Genomic DNA, 26,655 nt, shown 5'->3' with positions numbered 1-26,655 from the left:
GTACTTATGGACTGACATGAATCATGTTTCGCCTACTGGCTGTATCAAGGATCAACCCCCTATTTGTTTGCCAAACCATCATTGCCGATTATATCATTTTCTATCATCATAGATGTTAATACCACTTTATAGAATGACCTCCATAATTCTTATGAAACAAAGACATGGCTTACAGCTCAAATCAACCTATTATAAAATCCATGAAACTGTACTCTCTTGGAACTCTAAGAATAAGAAAATTCAATGTCTCTGTTTAAGGAGAAGTTCTTTTTTTGCCAGTACCAGAGATCCACTGAAAGTTTCTCCCAATGAAAGGCATCTGTGAGATCATTGCTACTGCCAAACTCCCAGAACAGATAGGAAGTTCATAAGAGAAGTGGGGCCCAGAGCACAGGAAGTTAAAGAAAAGCTCCCTTGATTTTAGTGCATGACCCCATGAAGTCAACAGTTCCCAGAGCTTCTCCTAAAGCTTCCCAGTCACAGTCACAATCCACATCACTATGAACTTAAAGCATCTGCTAAAAGCAATTAGTGCATCTGGTTTAAAAATGTGCAGCGGCAACTAAGAAAGCAAATAGAAGGTTAGAAATTATTAGGAAAGGAATGGAAAACAACAATGAGAAAGTTATAATGCCTTCGTATCACTTCATAGTGTGACCATACCTCAAATACTGAGTGCAATTCTGGTCACCGCATCTCAAGAAAGATATAGTGGAATTAGAAAAAGTACAGAGAAGGTGACGAAAATGAAGAAAAGCTAAAGTGGCTAGGGCTCTTCAGCTTGGAGAAGAGATGGCTGAAGGGAGATATGATAGAGGTCTATAAAATAAGGAGTGGAGTGGAACGGGTAGATGTGAATCTCTTATTTACTCTTTCCAAAAATACTAGGTCTAGGGGGCACGCAATGAAGCTGCTAAGCAAAAATTTAAAACAAACCAGAAAAAATATTTCTTCACTCAACATGTAATTATACCCGGAATTTGTTGCCAGAGAACGTGGTAAAAACAGCTTAGCGGGATTTTAAAAAGGTTTGTATAGGATGGATTGAATAGGTAGGATATAAATAAATAAAATTTCCTAAAAGAAAAGTCCATAAGCCATTATTAACATGGATTTGGGAAAATCCACTGCTTATTTCTAGGATAAGCAGCATAAAATCTGTCTTACTGTTCTGGAATCTTGCCAGGTACTTGTGACCTGGATTGGCCAATGTTGGAAACAGGATACTGGACGCGATGAACCTTTGGTCTGTCCAAGTATGTCAATGCTTATGTTCTTAGGATAATATGTAGGTACTTAGGAGGCAAATCAATAAGGAAGGCAACAAGTATGCATGCAAATGACCAGAATACCAACATATATTTACCTATGTGTTGCACATACATGCTTAAATACCAATATTCCAAATTCATGCTGTTTTTTTAAAATAGCACCTAAATGTGCTGGTGAATACTTTGGCAGTGGGTGGAGCCTAAATGGAATATAGGCATAGTTTACAGAATACTATAATCTATGCTTGTCTTTTTTTTTTACAATTTATGTGCAAACATTTACACCAGGTCTAAATACAAGATGCATCTACCACCTTTTACACTGGTATTCTATAAAGAAAAATAGGTGCTTATTTTCTTTTACAGAAAAGGCTATAAATATGCTCATTCTTTGTACCTAATAATAAACACCCATTTGTTTACTTGCTCTCATTTTATTATAACTACTAATAATTTGATTTGTTAATTATAGAACGAAAGGAAATGGTATTCTATAGGGGAAGAAGTTGAGATTATCTGCACAAGTGGCCATAAACTCTTGGGGTATCAATTCATCCGGTGTCTACCAGATGGAACCTGGACACAAACAAATACGGAATGTCAAAGTAAGTGAAATATAGTTGATAGCTCATATAAATCAGGAAAATGTGAAATAAAGGCAAGTAAAAGCAGAAATCTCTTAGCTGAAAGCTTAATTGATACCATGATCTGTTGATCATAAATTGTACCATCTTGCCATCACCTACTCTAAAATTTCCAGCATCTGAGTTTTTGTAATCTATGTCCAATGGACAGGAATCTTTTCTATTCTTATTTATTTCAGTTATAAACATAGAGATCATAAGTACATACAGTAAGTACATAAGTATTGCCATACTGGGACAGACTGAAGGTCCATCAAGCCCAGCATGCTGTTTCTAATAGTGGTTAATCCAGATCACAAGTGCCTGCAAGAAACCAAAACAGTACAATACGTTTTATGTTGCTTATTCTAGAAATAAACAGTTGATTTTCCCCAAGTCCATTTTAATAATGATCTATGGACTTTTCCTTTAGGAAGCCATCCAAACATTTTTTAAACCCCGCTAAGTAACCACTTTTACTACATTCTCTGGAAACGAATTCCAGAGTTTAATTACTTGTTCAGTGACGAAATATTTTCTCCGATTCATTTTAAATTTACTACTTTGTAGCTTCATTGCATGCCCCTAGTCCTAGTATTTTTGGAAAGAATAAACAAGCGATTCACGTCTACCTGTTCCACTCCACTCATTATTTTATAGACCACTATCATATCTCCCCTCAGCCATGTTTTCTCCCAAGCTGAAGAGCCCTAGCTGCTTTAGCCTTTCCTCATAGGGAAGTTATCCCATCCCTTTTATCATTTTCATCGCCCTTCATTGTACCTTTTCTAATTCTACTGTATCTTTTTTGAGATAAAGTGACCAGAATTGAACACAATATTCGAGGTGCAGTCGCACCATGGAGTGATACAAATGGCTAGATTGACCATTGTACTGACCCAATATGGCTATTCTTATGTTCTTATGAACGCTAGCATGTTACATTCATATATGTATTTTTAAATCATGCTTTTACCAAGCATCAAAAACACACGCTGATGCCAGCGCAGGCCCCCTTTTACCACAGCGGGTAAAAGGCTGGGTTTTTTTTTTAAAGAAATGGCCACATGGCAAGTGAAGCATTTCAGGGAGGAGTACTTACAGCCACCCTTTGAGGTAGAGGTAAGAGCTCCTGTGCTAACCCAGCAGTAACCAGGCAGCACACAGCACTGCCGATTACCGCCAGGTTAAGACTGGCGCTACAAAAATAACAATATTATTATAGCTCCGGAAATGGCATGTGCTGGGGGTGGGAACTACCACCAGGCTGCTGCAGTAGCCCAGCGGTACTTCTGGATTAGCGAGCGGTAAGCCCATGTTTTGGTTAAATGTTACAGATTTATTTATTAGGATTTATTAGGATTATTTATTTACCGCCTTTTTGAAGGAATTCACTCAAGGCAGTGTACAGTAAGAATAGATCAAACATGAGCAGGAGGCAATTAAAGCAGTAAAAATATTCGAACAACAATACAAAGTATGGCATGGTATACTACTTGCAATGACAACACAATATGTACTAGAACATTATAATTGGTAGTGAAGGGTAAGGCAAAGTTGTAGCATATAGATGAGTAAGAAAGTAGGAAGAATTAGAAAGTAAGGTGATTGATTTGAAGAAAGTTGCACATGAGGTCAGAGAGATGGTTAAATATTATCTGAGCTAGGGTAGGCGTGGATAAACATGTCCCGCTGCAGTATGTGCAGCCCGAGTCAATCCTTGTGTGTGTGAGTGAGGCTAACAAGTTAGTTACTTCTTCCGTTAAAGGCTTGGTTGAAGAGCCAAACTTTCACCTGCTTCCTGAAATACAGGTAGATGATTATTTTGCTGTAAATTGTTGATTATTTTTAGAAGATTTATGGGCCATTTTCCTAGAGAAATTTAGGCAGTTTGAGCTCCATTTATTGAATATAGCCCTAAGAGGTGAGCTTACAGAGATGGTGATCAAGATTTGCAGTCTCCATAATCCATCACCAAGAAACCCAGGGCCTAGGAGAAGCACAAGCATTCTTTATTAAAGTATCAAAAAGCAGAAAGAGCAAAATAGGTTATGCTTTTTTATTTGGTATGGGTATGTGTTCATCATCTGTACAACATCCAATCCCACCAACAGGGCCAGTCTTAGCAACTGCGGGGCCCTGTGCAGACCAGTGCAGTGGGGCCCACTCTTGCCTTGCTCTACCCCCAGCTACCCTGCCCTCTTTTGATAAGACTTTTAAAACAAAATTATGTGCACGGCGGGAGGGTCCCCTCAAGCCTCAGAGGACTGCTCTCTTCCCCCCCCCCCCCCCCCTACGAGCCTCAGGGTGCCATGCTGGGCCATGCCCTCCCGTCTCCTCTCCCGTCCCCACTGAGCCTCAGGATGCCCTTCCCAAACCTACCTTAATGCACCCTGGTGGTCTAGTGGCCTCCTTCAGGACAAGAAAGAACAGCACTCTTTCCTGCCCACTGCCACATTCTTCAAAATGGCTGCCAAGATTTCAAGCAGCGGCCTCGTGAAACTTCCATGGAAGTCATGCAAGGCCGCCGCTTGAAATCTCAGCCATTTTGAAGAATGTGGCAGCGGCAGCAGGCAGAAAAGAGTGCCATTCCTTCCTGCCCTAAAGAGGTCACTACACTACCAGTGTGCACTGTGTTAAGATAGGTTTGTGGAGGGCTGCGGTGCCCCTAGGAGAGTGAGGCCCTGTATGGCTGCCCCTGTTGCCCCTGCCTAAGACTAGCCCTGTACACCAACACAGCCTACAGCAACTTACCCTCGCCTATTGTTCAAATCTTGCAAGAAGGAAGATTGGAAGGGCCCCGTGACCCATACAATGTTAACTGATGCTGCTCAGCCTTTCAGGAACTTGATGTTAAATATTACATTACAGGCTGGAACAAGAATTTAAAAATGTTCTCTTTACCTCTACTCCCTTATTGCCCCTAAACTATTTGTGCTTTTCTTTCTCTCTCAAAACAATTTGACTTAAATTAACAAAATGAAAAGATTCAGTGAAATGGTTTGATGGTATAGTTCTATGGAAATTTCTAGAACTTTCATTTTATGCAAATGCCTTCCAAAATGCTTTAAAGTCACTATCAAAAATACAATAAAGTAATACAATAGAAACTGATGAGAAATATAGTACAGTTGACAGGGAAGTTGAATACTAGACTTCTAAATTGTCAATGATGAAAAATTTGCTATAGAAATGAAGAGAAAGCCTATATTTTCAACCTGTATGTCAAAAGAAAGGAAACATGAGTAATATACAGTAAAGGTGAAAAGGAAGGCTATTCCAGATATTAGCAACAAAAGTGGAAAGACACTTTCCTAGCAGTGGTAAGGTGTGTGGGAGTAGTAGAGAGGAGGCTGGATCTTGAGATGCTTAGAGAGGCAGACAGAAAACAGTGAACAATGACTATGGAGAAGCATGTAATAACAGTCCTAAAGAGATTTTTATAGATTGGTAAGACTGGATCATGACCTAAGTGGGGAGCCAACAGAGAAGTCTGAGAGTAGATGAAATGCAATGATGTGTTTCAACGTGACTGAGGTGCTGCACAAACACATTTTGGACATTGTAACAGCTTGACAGTTGGAACTCAAAGAAAATAAAAAATGAGTCAAGCACTAAATTATAGATGAGAATTTTAGTAGAGAAAACAGCAAGGATGTGTACATTGTAGATGTAGCAGTAGGAAACCTGTTGTATTTCCTATGTTCTTGGCCAAGGCCATTCACTTTGTTACACTTACTAATTACTGAAAATGATCTTTCTACCTTGAACTGAAAGCACTTGAATCATTTCTGAGTACCTTTGCCAGTTTGATTTAGGACCAAAGACATTCTACATCTTGTCTACAGTATGTTCTATCCCCCGAGAAAGCAATTGTTCTTTCGAGAAAGTATGCAGTTAATTCCAATTATTCTTTTGCATTAATATAGATAAAAATATTTAGATCAAATGTAAAGCATATTTCATATCATTTCTACCCTAATCTTTGTTGTATTATTTTGCCTACAGAGACGGTATGCAGTAGGCCATCAGTATCTGAAGGTGTGTCAGTCTCCCCATTTAAACTAGAATACAACATTGGAGAAAGCATCCAGCTATTTTGCTCAACTGGTTACATTGTCACAGGTCAGAAGCAATACACATGTGGGAGTGAGTTATCATGGATGCCTCCCATTTTGAGACAACTGGCCTGCGAAAAAGGTGAATACTGCTTAGAACTGGTATGGTACAGAATGAAAATGCTAAAATCCTTTAAATTCTAATCACTGATGGCTAGAATTTGGAACAGTGAATACTATGAGAAAAACAGACTGTCATCCAATTAAGCAGGACTTGATTTTCCCAAATCATTTCTGGTTTTCTGACCCCCTGCTTTTGAAGATGGGTTCCTAAATGTATGCTCCATCAAGTCTAAATATCATCTTTATCTCCAATGTTCGGCTTCATTGCACAGTTGATGTTCTTTGTCTGATAGAAACACTGCTCTTTGAAAGACAGTCCTTTAATTTTAATAAGGCCTGACCCATGGGTTACTTATGCACTAGAGTTTCACTTATCTGACCTTCACTTATCCAGTATTCTGGATTATCTGACATACCTTGGTGATACCACAGCATTATCAATAAGATGCACACAGGTTTCTCTTTCTCTTTCCTGGCTTCACATTTAATTAAAAGGTAGAAGTGCAAGGTAAAATTCTTGAGCACTTTCCCCAGGATTCTATCGTGTTGAGATTTCCATGCAGAAATCAAAGCGTATTCCAAAACACTGCACATAACTTTGTATAAGAGAGGCTCTTGCACAGTTAAATACAGTGAAACAAACATAGAAATATGATGGCAGATAAGGACCAAATGGTCCATCCATTCTGCACATCCTCACTAACCACTAAATCCTCCTTTCTGTAAGTGATCCCACATACCTATCCCATGCTTCTTTAACTTCAGACACAGTCCTTGTCTCATGACCTCTACCAGGAGGACTTTCCATGCATCCACCACCCTTTCCGTGAAAGAGTATTTTCTTAGGTTACTCCTAAGCCTATATCCTCTTAACTTCATCCTATGCCTTCTCATTCCAGAGTCTTCCTTCATTTGAAAAAAGGCTCAACTCCTGTACATTAATGCCACGGAGATATTTAAACATGTCTATTATAGCCCCTCTCTCCACCTTTCTTCAAGAGTACACATATTGAGGTCTACAAGCCTGTCCCTATACGCTCTGTGACAATCTTCTAAAGAATCACTATATACCCAAAACTTGTAAAAATACTGCATACTTAATACTAACCTGCCCTTAATCCAAAGAGAAAATGAATACAGGATATTTGTTAAACCAACTCACAGCAAAATAATGTGAAGTATAGGAAGGATTTCAGTAAAGACTTACCCAAGTCCAAAAGCCACTTACGTGAAATTGCCCTTAATTTTACAGGCCATTCATTAAGTGCTCTCCTTACATCAGAAAACGTTTCATTAGTGTTCAAATTAAATGTGATATCAGTCAGTGGCGTAGCCAGACTGCCAATTTTGGGTGGGCCTGAACCCAAAGTGGGTGGGCACAAAATTTTCTCTGTACCCCCCCCCCCACCAGCAAAATTTAGTCACACTCAGAAGCATTTGTCACACAGGGTAAAGTGCTGCTTTTCAGTGCATCAGATTTCAGACAATTTATTTAATAGCCTAATCCTTTTCAGTGAGCTTTCAGAGGCCAAAACCTCCTGCCTCAGGTCAGTATAATGCTGTTACGGTATCCTCTCCTGACCTAAGGAAGGAAGTATTGGTCTCTGAAACTTTATTAACACCATATTACTTTATCCTAAATTAAAAATAAAATTATTTTCTTTACCTTTGTTGTATGGCCATTTACTTTGTCTCATTGTGTCTCTAGATTCTGCTTTCTTTCGTTTAACTCTTCTGCCAGGGTTTCCTGGCCATTTGTCATTTTTCTCTCCTTTTTCTTTGCTTTCTTCAATATTTTTCTGCCTCTCTCTGTGTCCAGATTTAATTCATTCTTACTATCCATTCTTTAATTTCCTTCATCTACTTATGGCTTTTCATCTTTTTCTCACCCTTGTTCTCCCCATGCCCCTTCCTCTTATTCTCCAATCTTTCACTACTCCCCCTTTCCATGCAGCAGCTCTCCTCTTTCTCTCCCCATCCTTCCAGTGTCTCCCCTCTCTCTCCCCATCCTCCAATAGTCTCCCCTCTTTTCTGCATCCTTCCATCCAGTGTCACCTCTTTCTCCCTACCCTTCCATCCAGCATCTTCCCTCTTTCTCTCCCCATCCTTCTACCCATCTACCCTCTCTCCTGATCCTTCCATCTAATGTCTCTCTCCCTCCTTCTAACCAGTGTCTATCTCTCTACCCTTTTCTTTTCAGTGTCCCTTCTCTCTCCACATCCTTCCAGTCTCTCCCCTTTCTCTCTGCATCCTTCCATCCAGTGTCTCTCTCCCCACCCATCCGTTTTCCCTGTTTCTCTGCCATCCTTCCATCTGTTTTCCCTCTTTCTCTGCCATCCTTCCATCTTCTTCCATCTCTGTACCTCTATCTTCCTCCATGTTTAGTATCTCCTTTTCTCTGTGTCCCTATATTACTCTGTCCATCTTCTCCCCTCTCTTTGTCCCCAGTGCCAATATATTTCTACCCTCTCTGACCCTACCCCATCCAGCTTCTCTCCTTCTCACTCCCTCCTCTTTCCAGCATCTGGTTTGGTTGCTTGATTTCCTGCCTCCCTCCCTCAAGCTGTAGGTTTAATATTCCCTTTTCCTTCATCTCCTTGGTCTGGTATCTCTGTTTCCCTTCCCTCCCTCCTTGTGCTGTACCAGCAGTTCTCTCCCTTCCCTCCAGTTCTCCTCCCATGTCCAGCAGCTCTCTCCCTTCCATCCAGATCCCCTCCTCCTCTTCCTTCAGCAGCTCTCTCCCTTCCATTGTCCCCTCCTTCTCTTCCTCCCATATCCAGCAGCTCTTTCCCTTCCCTCCAGTCCCTTCCTCCTCTTCCTCCCTTGTCCAGCAGCTCTCCAACCCCTTCCTCCTCTCCCTCCCATGTCCAGCAGCTCTCTCCCTTCCATTCAGTCCCCTCCTCCCCTTCCTTCAGCAGCTCTCTCCCTTCCATCGTCCCCTCCTCCTCTTCCTCCCATGTCCAGGAGCTCTCCCCCTTTCCACCAGTCCCTTCTTCCTCGCTTGTCCAGCAGCTCTCCAGCCCCTTCCTCCTCTCCCTCCCATGTCCAGCAGCTCTCTCCCTTCCATTCAGTCCCCTCCTCCTCTTCCTTCAGCAGCTCTCTCCCTTCCATCGTCCCCTCCTTCTCTTCCTCCCATGTCCAGCAGCTCTCTCCCTTCCCTCCAGTCCCTTCCTCCTCTTCCTCCCTTGTCCAGCAGCTCTCCAACCCCTTCCTCCTCTCCCTCCCATGTCTAGCAGCTCTCTCCCGTCCCTCCCTCTTCCAGAAGCTCTCCAGCCCCTTCCTCCCACCTCCAGCAGCTCTCTTCCTTCCCAGTTCCCTCTAATCCCCTTCCTCCTACAAGTCTGACTGTCTCTGGCAAAAGTATCCCCCCCCCCCAAACCAACAAACCACAAATCCAGCACTTGCCCTCCAGGCCCACCCATCCAAATCCTTCATCGCTGTCGCTGCCTTTTCTCCCGCGGCTTCCGGGAGGCAGCGATCAGTGTTACCTGTAGTGCCTGCCCTGAAATTATGCTTCTTTTCTCCCCAGGCTTCGCCACGCTCGTTTCTTCGCTCGTCGGCAGCGCTACGCTGCGCTGCTATTCAAACAGGCAGCTCCGCTCCTCTCTGCCGCGTCCATCCGGCCCTCTGATCCACTTCCTGTTTAGTAGGGCCGGCAGAGAGGAGCGGAGCTGCCTGTTTGAATAGCAGCGCAGCGTAGCGCTGCCGACGAGCGAAGAAACGAGCGGGGTGAAGCCTGGGGAGAAAAGAAGCATAATTTCAGGGCAGGCACTACAGGTAACGCTGATCGCTGCCTCCCGGAAGCCGCGGGAGAAAAGGCAGCGACAGCGATGAAGGATTTGGATGGGTGGGCCTGGAGGGCAAGTGGGTGGGCCTGGGCCCGTCCAGGCCCACCCGTGGCTACGCCCCTGATATCAGTCCATAACATGTCCTGTATTCAATCTCTCAATCAAAATACATAACATACAAATCCCAAGCAGGGCTGCCTTCTCAGTTCATAAGTTCATGAAATTCAAACAGTTCAAATAGGACTTATGACTTATTTCAATTATGTAACAGATCACTGCTCAACAGAGTCTCTGTTTCAAACATATCTTCCTCAGGAGCAGTCCCTAGAAATGGCTTCCTACAACCCCCAGTGGCTCAGGCCCTGATATTCAGTAGAACTTAACTGGAGAGCACTGCTGAATATCAGCTCTGACCACTGTGGCACTATCCAGTCAGTGTCAAAAAGGTCAAGTGGTGGTTTCTGGGCACCTCTGATATTCAGAGCTGGTGCCCAGATAACTAACCAGGCAAGTAGGACAGCAGAAATAACAGTTCCACTTAGTTATTCGGGTGTCAGCACTGAATACTGGAAGCACAACAGCGGAGGTGATCCAGGAAATGAAAAGCAGGCAAGGTTCCACCAAAATGATATTATTTGAAAAAGGACCCAACTTGGCCGAACTGCAGCTTGCCTTCATCAGGGATCACTGAGTTCTTCCAAACAAAATCAATGCAGTTTAATTGAAAACCTTCTTACACCCCATGGCATAAAGCTGCTTCGCACTCCTAAGTTTGAACTTCTGCAGAAGGGTTTCTCCTGTTTTATTCAGCACTGAATACTGGCCAGACCCTGATAACTTCCAGTGATGTGACAGTCAAGGATATTCAGAGCTTGTACCTGAATTAGGCATGACACTGAATAACTGAGTCTAATACAGCCCACAATGATCCGAGTAGGTTGAATATTTTCCCCAGAAAATGTTTCTACTCATTCATGGGTTCTTTTACTAAAGGGTTGCAACACGGCAACCCAGAACTACCGCCGACCCAACACAACCTCCAGCAGTAGCTCTGCCTCGAGCGCGCACCTCTTCCCAGCTAACTCAGTGGTAATCATGCTGCTCAGTTACTGTCGGGTTACCATAGGAGCCCTTAACGCCACCTCAGTGAGTGGTAGTAAGTGCTCCCCGCCGCATGGAGACACGGTAAGAGCAATCTTACAGCATGGCCATTTTTTTTAGGGACTTTATACCCGCTGCGGGAAAAAGGGCCCTGTTGCGCAGGAAAAATAGCCCCTGCTGTTACTTCAGGGCCCTTTTTACCACAGCTTGGTAAAAGGACCTCTCAGTCCACAACTTGGAACAACTCCCTGCGTGCAGCTATAAACAAAATTGCTCCAATACAGATCAGTCTCCTATTTCCAACCCTAGAACTGTACGTACCACTCCGGTCTTCCTTTACTAAAAGACAGACAAGACATGCTGAGCACCTATGGTGCCAAAATAAAAATGTTCAACATGTTTTAGATCACAGAGAATCAACACTTACCTACATGTTCTCCTTAAAGAAAAAAAACAGTATTACTTTAGAAGAAAGATGGGAGAGGGAAGAGCCTGAATTAAAGGGTGCATTGAGAGAAAAATGGCCTACAGAAAAAAAGAGATGATAGTGCCTCTGTGTAAGTCACTGGTGAGACCTCATTTAGGGCCTCTTTTATCAAGCCACACTAGCAGTTCCCATGCGGCAATGGTGACGGAGTCCATTCAAAATTCCCATTGGCTGTTTCATCATTTTTTGACCCTTGAGGCAGGCATTTAGCTGAAACATGGCCACGTAAGGTCAACTAGCATCTCAGCTACAGTTTCAATTGGAATTGAACAAAGTGCTTGATGAGAAGTCCCTGTGGTTGGTGTCCTTCTCTGGGTCGTCACTGCTCCCTTACATCTTGTTCTACAACAGATATACTTAGAGCTGCATTTCTGGTAGGCATGTTTTACAAAAGGAAGAAAAATAACATATAGATTTTATTTTCAAAGCTATGCATGGTATTCTCCAAGAAAATATTAATTACAAAATAAGCAAGTTGTACTCACATGCTTTTTCTATGGAAATTGGGGCAAGGAACATGGGTAAAGAGGATCAACAGACTTTGTTTGAAGATGCATAATTTGAAAATGTCCCCCTAGATCTGTAATTTAGCTAATAATTGATATACTATGCAGATTAATTATGAACAGACTCGTGCAGCTGCATAAACAGTAAAAGAATACTAAATGTCATATTTAATATTACGTTTTCAAATGTATGTTGTACTCCTGTACAGTTACAGAAGCAGAAGGGTCTGGTGGCAGCTGCGGCCCAGGGCAAAAGCAGATTGGATCACAGTGTGTTTGTATGTCTCCAGAAGAGGACTGTGGGTAAGATGTGTTCCCTGCCATTAACCTAACTTTTATGTTAAGTGCAGTATGCATTTTTCTGTCCCTGGAGAGCTTAAAATCTAAGGGGTCCTTTTAAAAAGGTAGGTGTGTGTTTTGGGTGCGTGCATAATCATTATTCAGTGCACCTGTAAAAAAGGCCTCTTTTTCCCCCGAAAATGGGCGTGCGGCAAAATCAAAATTGCCGCGCATTCATTTTGGGTCCCAGACCTTACCGCCGGTCATAGACCTAGTGGTAAAGAATTTGGGTGGTAATGTCCTACGCACATCAGATGTCACTCAGTGTGCGTCCACTGCGCGTGCCAGAAAATAAAAAAATATTTTTAAGACGCACGTAGTGGATGCATGCCAAAATTTAAATTACCACAAAGGCCACACGGTAACTGGGCAGTAACTCCAATTTGGTGCATGTTGGGCGCGTGTAGGCACCTATCCTGCTTATTTTCAAAGGAGAAGGGTGCCCATCTTCTGACACAAATCAGGAGATGGGTGTCCTTCTCCTAAGGTCGCCCAAATCGGCATAATCGAAAGCTGATTTTGGGCATCCTCAACTGCTTTCCGTCGCGGGGACTACCAAAGTTCAAGGGGGTGTGTTGGCAGTGTACCGAAGGTGGGACAGGGGCGTGGTTAACAGATGGGCGTCCTTGGCCAATATTGGAAAAAAGAAGGGCGTCCCTGACGAGCATTTGGCCGACTTTACTTGGTCCCTTTTTTTCACGACCAAGCATCAAAAAGGTGCCCAAACTGTCCAGATGACCACCGGAGGGAATCGGGGATGACCTCCCCTGACTTCCCCAGTGGTCACTAACCACCTCCCACCCCGAAAAAAAACAACTTCAAAAACTTTTGTCTTTATTTTTTTAGAGTGTGTCCTTCGCTATGCCTCCATCCCTGTGACGGCAGTTGAGGACGTCCTTGTGGACGTCCAAAATGTGGATGTTTTTGAGAGAAGGACATCTATGCCTTTACTATGCCTCTGACACCCTTGGCTGCTCTGCACTGGCTTCCCCTCATTAGGAAGGAAATCATGTGCAAATGAGTTAACAGCAAGCAGCTCATTTGCATGCGATTTCCTTCATGCATGCCCGTTCCTTTCCGAATCGCTAAGGGATCGGTAAGGGAAGGGCTTCATCTGTTCAGTTAGTGCATCAGTTAGTCAACTGCAGGTGCTCCCTAGGGTGCCCGGTTGGTGTCCTGGCATGTCAGGGGGACCAGTGCACTCTGAATGCTGGTTCCTCCCACGACCAAATGAGTTGGATTTGGTCGTTTTTGAGATGGGCATCCTCGGTTTCCATTATCGCCGAAAACCGGGGACGACCATCTCTAAGGTCAACCATCTCAACATTTAGGTCAACCATCTCTAAGGTCGACCTAAATGTTGAGATTTGGGCATCCCCAACTGTATTATCGAAACGAAAGATGGCCGCCCATCTTGTTTTGATAATACGGGTTTCCCCGCTCCTTTCGTGGGAACGTCCTGCGAGGACACCCTCAGGAAAACTTGGGCGCCCCGTTTGATTATGCCCCTCTGTGTCTCTCAAAAGATGTATTAATTATTAGCCATAAACATTCAGCTAATCTATCCTCGCTATCCTTAATCGACCATAGTGGTCTGGAATCTAATAAACATATGGTAAAGTTAGTTTTACTGAGAATGTTTGTAAGATCTTTATGCCTCAATGACATGAATTCAATCACTTTCTTCTCTGTGCATGTATTCAGTGATGTATTAGATGGACCTAACCCAACTTGACCTATTTAGGGGCTTGTTTACTAAAGTGCAATAAGTTGTTGCACTCCATGCACCTTAAGTGTAAACCTAAGTTGCAGTAAGTATAAAGGTATGCATTAAATGCTGAGGGTGTGGAAAGCATCTGTCTTTCATGTACTACATAGAACAGAAAATTTCCGCATGGTAAATATATTGGCAGATGGCAACGATATATTGATACTATTTGCCAATGCATGTACCGTAGCACCAAAGCTGCAACAGTCACCATCCTCCCTCCACCCTCTGGAGAACATACTAAAACCTTTTCTCTTCTCCTCACCCCCCACCCATCCACCCTCCTGAAGCACATGCTCATTTCCGCCCCCCTACATTTGAAGCACAGACTCAAACACTCCTTTCCCTATCTGGTTGACTGCCTCATTGAGTCCTTCCCCCAGAGGCAGTCAATCCTCCCTCACTGCTCCCTTAAGACCCTCCTGGAACCCACTGGGGGGAGGGGGTTCCCTAGGATCTAGGATGTAAGAGCAAGAGCAGTCCCACAGTCACTCATACCCTGTCTGGTGCTGGGTTGCAAAATGGCAACTATGAGCTCTAGTCATAGTTTCATATTACTACCAACTGGAATTAATATGTGAAATAAGTTCCATTTGGAAATTGCTGCCAATATTGAATTTTGCGCCTGCTTTTCATTCAGGTAAATTTTTCTTGGAAATTAATATGTGTAGACAATACAATCTGCTTATGTTATTTTCTGATCCCACCAGAAACATACAATGTACCTGTGTTTAATGACTTTGAAAATAGTCCTGAATGAATCTGCATTCCATTTCATTAAAATACCTAAAGATTAGACCTTACAGCTATAATATATAAAATCTTTTTCTCCAATTTTACTATGTAAAATTTCTCGCCTTTATGGCACTTGTGTAGCTGTAATTATAGAAAAAATAATAAATAGTTTTTAGCATATCATTGCACACTGTATCAGAAGAACATAATCGCAATGACCCAATTGAACCAAGATTTAATGCACTGATCTGCAGTGTATTGAGACACTGTCCAGTTCCTGTGATGATATTTTTCACAACTTTTAATCAATTTCTCCAGAATGGGTTGTCTATTGCAGACCTAGTGTTTGCACAGTTAAGGGTCCTTTTATTAAGTTGCTCTAAGCGCTAATGCATTCTTACTGCAGGACACATGCAGGTGTCCTGTTGTAAGATCTCAATCTGTGCGCGCAAACCGCATGATAAAAATTATGTTTGATTTTTCTGTGGAGGGGGTGTGTCTGAGGGAGGAGAGTGGGCTTGTCTGCACTAATCATTATTAAAATGGCCTTGGGGAAAATGCACTACTTATTTCTAGGATAATCAGCATACAATGTATTATACTGTTTTGGGATCTTGCCAGGTACTTGTAACCTGGATTCAGGGGCGTAGCCAGACAGCAGATTTTGGGTGGGCCGAGGCAAGAAGTGGGTGGGCACCAAGTGTTCCCCCCCCAACACCAAAAAAATAGCTCAGCTGGTGGAAAATGTTTCTCTGCACCTTGGCAGTCTGCAGCAAGCATGCGCTGAAAACTATCGTGGAGAGCAGTGTTTTGGTTACCATCAAGGGGAAGTCTGGCCAAGCTAAATGTGTGCTACTGTTGGGTGGGCCTGAGCCCTAACTGGGTGGGCTGAGGCCCACCCAGGCCCACCTGTGGCTACGCCATTGCCTGGATTGGCCACTGTTGGAAACAGGATGCTGGGCTTGATGGACCTTCTTTCTTTCCAAGTATGGCCTTATGTTCTAATGTTCTTATCTCTATTATCATGCGCTAACTGATTAGCGCAGGATTAGCATGTGAGCCCTTACTGCCTACAAATTAGGTGTTGGTAAATGCTGACGTGCATGGCCATTCAGTCAAAAAATAGAAAATCGGTCATTTTACTGCAGCATAGTAAAAGGGCTCCTTAGTATGATTGAACAACTTCCATTCATCTATATATTCCTACAAAAATAGCATAAAAGCTATCACTGTTCGTACCTTCTGTGTTTCTTTCACTTTTACTTCTTTGTTCTCCTTTTACAGTCATTACACCGAAGATATATGTGTGTTTGATGCAATTTCTCAAAGCTACTTTACAAGCTCCAGCTGTGAATACTTAAGTAAAAAATGCCAGAAGGATGAGCAGTTGCATTTCTTGGAGTCTGGACCATGTCAAGACATTAACCTCAACTGGGCCATTGACAGAGCAAATCTTTCTGCTTGGAGCATAAAGAAAGAGCCCTGTGGATATGATGTCTGCCATGAATGGGAAAAATGTTCAGGTATGAGTTCTAGATGGTGCCATAGTATAATGGAAGAAATGACTAGTTTGTATACTCTGGGGTCGATATTCAGAGCAATTTAACTGCATAGAAATGGCTCCTGGATGGTTAACTCGCTTGTTTGGATCTATCTGCTGATATTCAGTGGCACTTAACTGGGTAGTGCCATTGAATACCACCACAGACCATTAAACTCAAAGTTGGCTATTTTGTTTATTTATTTATTTATAAAACTTATACCCCACTTAAACCTAAGCAGCTAACAGCATAACATCATCATAATAAAAAACATACAATTACTTCATTATCTCAAACAAATCCCCCCCCCCCCCCCCCCCCACCACCACCACCACCACCAAAGATTAGATGCTGGACTCTTGACTGCATCATCTTTAAAAGCCTGAAAAAAAAAAACGTGAGTTTTCAACAGCTTCTTTAAGTGTCCTGCATTCATACAAAAACCCCTCAATATTTGCCTCTGCAATTGATGTTTTTTTTTAAATGCCAGCCATGGTGTTTGAAATTATACCTGAATATTTGTTGCCAGTCGATTTCCAGATATTGGTGCTGAATATTCTGATACAAGCGACTGCCAGTCTTATGCAGATAATGGTGATATTCAGCGCCAGTATCCGGATAACTGGATACTGGCACTGAACATCAACAGTTTCTAGGTAAATTTCAGTTCTGACCAGGCTCTGCTATGCAGATAAGTCCTTTTAAATATCGAGTCCTCCATGTCTGATTGTGTTTGACAGATACTCAGGATAAAAATAGCAGAAGAAATCCCATACACATAGCAGAAACCTAAAAGGGAAAATTCTAATATTTCAATCCATAGGTTACCTTATGCTGATGTACAGCACTGAGGGGGTATTTTATTAAAGCTTAGCTCGAGTTATCTGCAATAGGGTCCATTTTATTCCTATGGGCCTTGATGCAGGTAACTCGAGCTAAGCTTTAGTAAAAGATCCCCTGAATATCCAGTGAGAACTAAGCAGACAAAAATTGTGTGCAAGAACCAACTGGTCCACTCATATTTAGCCGGCTAGAACTCAGTGGGGCACAGTATTCCTTCCTTGTCGTGCTTGTAGCAGGTCCCCTTGTGTCCAGGTTGTTTGGTCCACCAACAATTTTGTGTAGGCAGTTATCCAAAAATGGGAGGGGGGGGAGAGATTTTTAAAAGGATGCATTTCTACAAGCAGATGTTGATTTTACCCAAATAAATCTTCTGTGTGCACAGATTAAAATTGCATGAGAATGTAGAGGCTCTTTCACTAAAGCTTAGTGTGTACTAAGAACTAGATTCTATATATTACCCCTAAAACTCGGTGCCGAAACAAAATACGCCTAGGCATATTCTATAAAATATGCCTAATTTTGGTGTACTTTATAGAATAAGCCTAAATTTCTGTGCAGTTTATAGAATATGCTGAGCCCCCATCCATGCAACTAAATTTAGTCACAGGCAGTTATGCTAAGTAAAACTTGGTGTAAAATGCTGATGCCTAAGTTACTCGCAGATCAGGTACATTCTGTAACCATTCACATAGATTTTAGAAACACGCAGTATCCACCCATTTCACACCCCCTTTTCAACTATGCAACTTAGAATTTATGCACATCACATTATAGTATATGTTTAGACAGTTCTGCATATAAATTCTAATGTATACCAATTAGTGTCAATAATTGATTGTTAAGTGGCAAATGTCAGCACTGATTAGCTTGGTAACTAATTATGTTGCATGCACAAATCCAGAATATGACTGGATATGCACACATGAATAAGTTGTGCTATATAGAATCCAGGAGTAAATGCTACACATTATGTTTTATACCTACGGGTCACATGGGTCATAAGCACTCACTAATGTCCATTTATTTTCAGCACTTGATATACAACAAGTGATCCCTCAGGTGACTGTATGGTTTACAATTTCTATTACAGGTACTTTGCATCGTCCCTCATGGGCTCACAATTTAAATTATATATTGTACCTGGAGCAATGGAGGCCACACACAGCTGCAGAGGGAATTGAACCTGGTTCCCCAGGATCTCAACCCACTGCCAATCGTCAGACAGCAGCAAGAATTGAACCCTATTCCCCAGGTCTACAGCCCAGTTAGGCCACTCCTCCAGTCCATATTAAGCTTTAGTAAAAGAGCTCAATAATGGGCTAGGAGCAATGTTAAATGGCAGTTTGTTCATGGGATCCTGGTGAAATGCAGTGAAATTGAATATTTTAATTTTGATGGTCTCCATTCAAAGAAGGCTATGCATTGAAATATTCCAGTCTCATGTCATTCTGAGTTTGGGATCATACTGGGCTATTTTCTTTCCATTTACAAGAAACATGTAGTTCATATCTTAGCACTGTATTAAACAAGGATTTATTACACAATATTGAAACTAGCTTCATTCTGCCTTTTGAGTGAAATATTCTAATTTGGAATTTTTTAGCTCAAATTTTATACAGCTTGTGACCGAAAGGCAACTCAATTGGGAAACAAAGTGCAACGATGAATTAGTAATTATAACATTTGTAATGAGTATCACTTAGAAGCCCTGTTCTTGCTAATTAATTAACTGGCTCTGTGCTTCTCAAAAAAGGAAAGGCAAACAGAAATGCAATCTGAAAACCAGTAGGGATATTCATTCATTCGATACAATTTGGGAAATAATGACATTTCCTGTCTCTCTTCATTTCACTTTTAAACCTGAAACTACAGGGAAATATACTGAAACCAGGGTGGGAGGGGGGGGGGGAGTTCTGTTGTCAATGGAGTTCACTATTGATGGTACTGCCCTAAAATAAAAACAAACAAAATGAAAAAGTCACATAAATATCATAGGAAACTAAACAAATGAAACTTTTTGGCATGCGCACCTCTAAAATTTAGCCCAAACCAAAATCAAATGGCTTTCATTAGCCAGGAGCCTTTTGCTAACATTACAAATACACAGAATACTTTTTGCAGCTTTCATTTTGGTTGATCACTCTCTTCTCCTTTCTTGTCTCATGTCTCTTAGGGCCCTGTTTACTAAGCCATGTTATAGGCGTGTTAGTGTTTATAACGTGTGTTAACCATGTACGTGCATTAACTATGTACATGCCTACAATATCTCTATAGGTGCCTATACGGTTAGCACGTGTGTTAATTGTAGGCGCGTTAAAAATGCTAATGCTCCTTAATAAACAGGGCCCTTAGGGCCTCTTTTACTAAGGCGCGCTAGTGTTTTTAGCGTGCGCTAATATTTAGGGCACGTTAAACATTAAAGGCGTCCATTTATTCCTATGGATGTCTCTCTAAAGTTTAGCGTGCCCTAAATATTAGCTTACACTAAAAACGCTAGCGCGCCTTCATAAAAGAGGCCCTCAGTTTGTTAGGTATTGTTCTTGTTTGGTTCACCTCTTTCTTAGCTAAGCATTTGTTTCTTGTCGAAACCACAATTTCTTCTTCCTGTTTGCATTCCCTAGGCTGTGGGGTACCACAAGGGTCAATTCTGTCTCCCCTTCTCTTTATGAGTCCTTCAGCAACCCTCATTCAATCTACAGGGGTCTCTTTTCACTTTTACGTCGACGACGTCCTTCTGATTTACCCCTACAAGCTCTGTCACACTGTCTATCAAGCCACTACAAGATTGTCTTACCCTTGTTTCAGACTGGCTTACTTCATACAGATTAGTACTTAACAGGGATAAGACAGTAGCATGTTGGTTGACTGGTGGTCTCTCTCTTCCCTCATTACTCTTGACTCTCTTCGGGTACAACATCTCCCTGGTGGACTCTTTCTGCTATCTTGGTATTATGTTAGACTCACAACTTACTTTCTCTCAGCAGATCGTAGTGGTTATGCAAAACTGGCTTCTTTATTCTCCGTCAACTCCATTTGGTTCATAGGTTCTTTCATCATGATACCTTTCACTCCCTGATGCCCTCTCTTCTTGTCATTAGATTAGACTATTGTAATATTGCTTACCTTGTCTGTTCTCATTCAAACCTTAAGAGACTTCAGACTCTTCAAAACACCACCATCAAACTGCTTTATCACACCTGGAAATACGACCATGTTTCTCCCCTCTTCATTAAATCATTGGCTCCCAGTTGACAAGCGGATTATCTTTAAGACTCTCACACTTACCTTCAAAGTATTTAGACTAGGACATCCTTTATACTTATCCAGCCTTACTATCCCCTACTCCCCAACATGTCTTCTTCGATCAATTAATAATCACCATCTCTGACTCCCCAGCCCCCATTTTGCTCAACTGGTATTTACCCAGCATTGGGCCTTCTATTTTGTAGATCCTTTACTTTATAATTCCATGCCACTCCCAATTTGCGCCAAATTGTCTTTCAAGAAGTTCAAAATAGCGTTTAAAACCTGGTTGTTTCGTCAAGCTTTCAATTCCACGTGAGACTTCATCCGTCTTCTACCACTGTTCCTAGATCATCCTTCTTTCCCCCTTCCCCTATCCCTCTCCCTTCCCCTCCCCTCCCCTCCCTTGTTCCTCATGCCTACCTTTTCTGGTTGTAGCTGTGCAATTTGAACCTTTCCCATTCCTATACATGTTGTAGTTCTTATCTGCCTTTTGCTTTGTTTTTAGAATTGTACACCACTGTGATCTGCCAGTTGGTTAACAGCAGTATAACAAATCCAAATAAACTATAACTATAAACTATAATGTCTCTAATGAGACCACATTTTAACATGGTGCTCTGCTTCAAGGAAAGCAAAGTAAATTCAAATATATATCTGCACTGCACATAAATTCAAGACAATCGAGGTAAAAAGCACAGTTAATTCTTAGAAATGCTGTCATAGAATGCTGTGGCACTGTCTGTAATTTCTCAGTAGCAAATAATAGTTGCTTTATCTGAAAATCAGGACAATTAAAATACTGCAAAGCTAATAGGCATATTTACTAAGTCAAGTTTGTAAATCTATGGCTATGGCAGAAGCACCAGTTGCCATAGCCAGGAAAGTATGCACATCCTTGGCAATGGCAACATGCAATTCCAAATTCAGGATACAGTATTTAAAGGAGCATTTCCCTGGAATGACTTGCCACCTACTCCCTTCATATTGAAAATAGGAGACATCCACAGAACAAATTCCCTCCAAAGTAGATTCCAACTCCCAATGATATCCCCTACCATTGGGAAGAACATCTACCTAAACCAATAGATTAAAAAAAATCATCCTTTCCCCCAGACCCTTCTCTTACCCACCAGATTTCCCAGGTTACAATGAGGCAGAAGCAATCCCCAAATGCCCCTGTCCTCCTGGTAACACAATCAAAATGACAGTGACTGACCCACAGATCCCCTTTTGTTCTGTATGTGCTTATCTAGGGCTGTCTGAAATGAATGCATGATGACGATTGTCTAGCAATGCCACTTAAACTCATTGCAAAGTTTGACCCAGCAGTGGAATGATATGTGAGGCTGGTAGTAATACCTCTGGAATACGAGCACATTCTTAATGATGCTATAATGAAACACCCAAAAATTAAAGAATGTGTCAATACATCCAAGGTACACAAGCCTGTCTTAGTCATTCCCTAACACTTATAACCCCAAAGGAGATAATTCAAGGCACCCGAAACATGTGCTATCCTTAATTGTGGTAGAACATCTTCACACACAGAAACACCATCCAGCGTATAATGTATTTTAAATTAAAAATAATAAAATATAAATAGCAAAAGGTATTTTCTCACACAACATAGCAATGCCTACTCCCTTTAAATTCTTCTCAAACATTTTACGATTCTTACATTCACTTAATGCTAGAGTGTGGAATGTGATATCCTCTGATAAAAAGAAAATAATACGAATTATAAAATAGTTCATTTTACTAAGGTGCGCTGAAAAATGGCTTGCGGTAGTATAGGCGCAGGTTTTCAGCGCACGGCGATCCATTTTTCTGCGTGTCTGTAAAAAAAGTCCTTTTTTAATTTTTGCCGAAAATGGACGTGCGGCAAAATCAAAATTGTCGGGTGTCCATTTTGGGTCTGCAATCTTACTGCCAGCCATTGACCTAGCAGTAAAGTCTCATGCGGTAACCGGGAAGTAATGACCTACGCGCATCAAATGCCACTTGGCGCGCATCCGATACGTGCGTCCAAAAATAAAAATAGAAATTACCACAAGAGCCACACGGTAGCCGGGAGGCAACTCCATTTTGGCACGCATAGATGCTTACGCGGATTAGTAAAAGGGCCCCTATAACTCCCATCTTATAAGTGGCTGCCCTGTTTGGAGGCTTAACCCCTAGCTCTAGGGTACAACCTACCATTAGGAATAGGTCAACACCATTTTGAAAAATGATGCCAACCAAGCAAGAATGGCTGGGGCTTTCTCCTGCATCACTGGATCCTTAGGAAACAGAAAAGATGTGTTGGCTTAGGCTGGGGCATGGTAGGAGGGTGCTCACCAAGGGGCAGATTAATTTGCTAGCAATGGAGCAGGGTTTGGAAATAGAAGCTTTATTTCTGCCAGCAGATAGGGAGCTTCATCCATACCACTAGCTCACCATGGACTTTGAAGTCTTAAACAGCCAATACTCATAAGAAGAAAGCTGCCTATACTTTGGAGGTATAGTTAACTTTCATGCAGCAGAGCATCGCATTACCCTTTACATAATAATGAGCTGATTTGCATGTATTTGCCTGTGATTCAGCTGATTATTTTATCATATGTTGCACCTGATTTTTTGCACTGAAGTTGTTTTAATGCAGTTTAACGTGCATTGGTGACAATTAACATTCATTGATTGCCCAATAACAGACATTAATATAGGCTAGTAAAGAGACACCTATGTGTGATAGGTTTCTTTCTTTCTTTGTATTTGTATTAGTACAACCAAATAGCAGGGTTGTACAAATACAAAAATAAATAAGAAACCTAAAAATGTGACTTGCGGGCTCATTTTCCAAAGAGAAGGACGTCCATCTTTCGACATAAATCGGAAGATGGACGTCCTTCTCCCAGAGACGTCCAAATCGGTATAATCGAAACCCGATTTTGGACATCTCCAACTGCAGTCTGTCGCAAGGACGTCCAAATTTCAAGGGGGCGTGTCGGAGGTGTAGTGAAGGCGAGACTTATTTTATCATCCTCACCTTAATATTCCCTTATCTCTTGTTTGTCCTGTTTGTCTGTCCTAATTAGATTGTAAGCTCTGTCGAGCAGGGACTGTCTCTTCATGTTCAAGTGTACAGTGCTGCGTACGTCTAGTAGCGCTATAGAAATGATAAGTAGTAGTAGTAGTAGTAGACTTGGGCGTGCCTAACACTTGGACGTCTTTCACTCACAATCGAAAAAAGCAAGGACATCCCTGAAGAACACTTGGACGTTTTCACCCAGACGTGTTTTTTTTTACGAATTGTGATATCCCCCTTCTCACTCAGGGTGACCTGGTTCTCAATATGCAGATCATATGCAAATTAGTGTGCTACCCCTTCTCACTCAGGGTGACCTGGTTCCCACTAAGCAAATTAAACAGGTCTCACCAACTGCATATTTCTCAGGCAACTCTTTATTCCAGCCCCTGGGCACACTTCTTCTAGCTTAATACTTTATACTTTCATAGATCTTCACACTGAGCCTCCCCACACAGATACATGGGCTCAGTACTACACCAATACTTTGGGGACTCTCAACTCCAGGCTTTGCAGCCTGCTTCTCTCAGTACTTTGGACACACAGTCCCCCCTTTGAACCCACAGTTCTGGACACACAGTCTTTTCTTCTTTGGACACACAGTCCCCTCTTTGAACACACAGTTCCGGACACACAGTCTTTTCTTCTTTGGACACACAGTCCCTCCACTGAACACACAGTTCCTATAAGTACTGAGGACACACAGTCAAACACTAATGCTTTAGGGACTTCTTACCCCAGGATTTTCAGCCTGCTGATCTCCTTTGGACACCCAGTTCACCCCAAGTCCATAAGGTTAGCCAGTATCTTTCAGGGGCTCTCTCTTCTTCTGCTGCTAGCTCACTCCCCTTCCTCTCACAACTCAGGTGGGGTATAAAGTGGTTAATTAGCTACACAGGACCCAGCCCATAACCGCCTGCACCTGTGGACCTCCCAGGGCTCTCCCCGGTCCTAGCGACCTCCACCCTCTTCTAGCGCCCTCTAGTGGCCTACCCCGTATAGGATACCCTCTTACTTATCACAGAATAAGGCACAAAAAGGTGCCCAACATGACCAGATGACCACTGGAGAGAATTGTAGATGACCTCCCGTTACTTCCCAAGTGGTCACTAACCCCCACCCACCCTCAAAAAGCATCTTTAAAAATATTTAATGCCAGCCTCTATGTCAGCCTCAGATGTCATACTCAGGCCCGTGACAGCGCATGCAGGTCCCAGGAGCAGTTTTTGCGAGTACTGCAGTGCAATTCAGACAGGCAGACCCAGGCCCATACCCCCCTACCTGTTACATTTGTTGTGGAAATAGCGAGCCCTCCAAAATCTACCACAAACCCACTGTACCCACATCTAGGTGCCCCCCTTCACCCGTAAGGGCTATGGTAGTGGTGTACAGTTGTGTGTAGTGGGTTTGGGGGGGGGTGGTTTGGGGGCTCAGCACACAAGGAAAGGGAGCTATGTTCCTGGAAGCATTTTATGAAGTCCACTGCAGTGCCCCCTGGGGTGACCGGTTGGTGTCCTGGCATGTCAGGGGGACCAGTGCACTAGAAATGTTGGCTCCTCCCATGTCCAAATGGCTTGCATTTGGACGTTTTTGACATGGACGTCTTTGTTTTGAAAATCGCCGAAAGTCAGAAATATCCAAATCCAAGGATGTCCAAATCTAGGGACGTCCAAATTTAAGGATTTGGATGTCTCTGATGGTATTTTCGAAATGAAAGATGGACGTCCATCTTTTTTCGAAAATATGGTTTTACCCGCCCCTGAATTTGAATGTTTTGCAAAGACGTCCAAATCGCAACTTGGACGTTTCTTTCGAAAATGCCCCGCCACGTAACTCAAATAGTAAAGTCCCCCAAAAGAAGCTAGAATAAAGACATGACATTTCCAAGGTATATTCCATCCCCTACTCACAAGTAATATCAGTATACCTAAAAGCACTGCCAGGAAAATGCAGGTGCAGCTCCCTGTGGGTCCTTTTCCTGGAAAAATTTACAATAGGAAATTGTGCTTTTACCTTTGTTAACTGGTACAAAGTCCCAAGTTTTGCATCTCTGCAGATACTGTTAAAAACAGCTCTCTGTATTCGCGTGAAACATAAATTACTTTGACATAATAACAGCTTTTGATGTTTTTTTAAATTACCTTTCATATTAATATGTAAAATGCATGCATAATTTCAGTAAAGCTTGGAGATAGAATTTTAAAGGATATGTTGAAAATCACTAGCACACTGTTGTTTTGACAGGGATGGGATGTTTCTGTCTGCTGCCATACCAGTGCCCCAAAGACGAGGACCAGCTACACTGCATCAAAAGGGAATCAACTGGAAGGAAGAACACAGTCAATTTATGTACCCTAGGAGCAATGAAATGTGCCAAGCTTCGGACTGAAATACTACACAGTGGCAGATGTCTGGATTAACTGAAACTGAACACATTCATATTTTAAGCTGTAAATACATTGCCAGAGTAAATCTGAGAGATGCTTTTGAATTTGTCACAGTACATAAATCAGCAAAGGAAGAGCGTGTTAGCACATGAAAATATTCTTAAAGAAATCTGACAAAATATTTGGGTAGAGATGATCCCCCCGCCACCACCCCACTACCATCAAGGAATAAATGCTTTAGAAAGGCTCTCTTCCCTTTCCCTAAGTGTTAGGAAAAGGGAAGAGAGCCTTTCTAAAGGCTAATGCCTTCCAAATTCTTATTTCATACATAAGAAAAATATCAAATGTTATAGAAAGAGGTCAGAGCTGTGGGCCTGCAATCTAATTTTAAAAGGGAACCTTCTCCCCCTCAGCGACATTTAAAAAAAAATCTTTTAACATCCTATGACATGGAAATTTTTTTTACGCCATATAGTTTTACCTTGCAGCTGTGAAGTGTGCAGGGTAAAACAAACATTGAGATTTAAAAATATAGGGGTGAATTCTATAAATGGAGTCTATAATCGACACCGAAAAAAATGCTTAAGAGCTGACATCGCTCTTCCACCTCAGCTCTCTCCACCCCTACCTCGCTCTGCAGGCCTCCAAGCTTTCCAGGCCTACCGGCAGCATCAGCGATGTAAAAGCTGCCTTTAGCCTGCCCAGGAAGCTTTCTCTGTATAGCTTCCCTCATAGGCGGGACGTTGTACAGAGAAGTCTTCCAGGGCTGACCAAA

The 26,655-nt window shown here is 42.3% G+C and overlaps 1 protein-coding gene across 1 annotated transcript in view; it reads left to right on the top strand.

The window, feature by feature from the left end:
* Positions 1 to 25,984, top strand: part of C6 (complement C6) — a 126,857-nt gene extending 100,873 nt beyond the window's left edge. Inside the window, exons 15-19 of the mRNA XM_030193083.1 lie at positions 1,744 to 1,876; positions 5,903 to 6,094; positions 12,173 to 12,260; positions 16,084 to 16,322; positions 25,738 to 25,984. Of these exons, the coding sequence (XP_030048943.1) occupies positions 1,744 to 1,876; positions 5,903 to 6,094; positions 12,173 to 12,260; positions 16,084 to 16,322; positions 25,738 to 25,913 (828 nt within the window). The 3' untranslated portion in view covers positions 25,914 to 25,984. The remainder of the gene's footprint in view (positions 1 to 1,743; positions 1,877 to 5,902; positions 6,095 to 12,172; positions 12,261 to 16,083; positions 16,323 to 25,737) is intronic.
* Positions 25,985 to 26,655: the final 671 nt, after the last annotated feature.

This window comes from Microcaecilia unicolor, chromosome 2 (assembly GCF_901765095.1).
Source record: "Microcaecilia unicolor chromosome 2, aMicUni1.1, whole genome shotgun sequence".
In the NCBI taxonomy this organism is placed as follows: Eukaryota; Metazoa; Chordata; class Amphibia; order Gymnophiona; family Siphonopidae; genus Microcaecilia; species Microcaecilia unicolor.
Note: the sequence above shows the minus strand (reverse complement) of the source record. Positions and strands in the feature narration are given on the sequence as shown.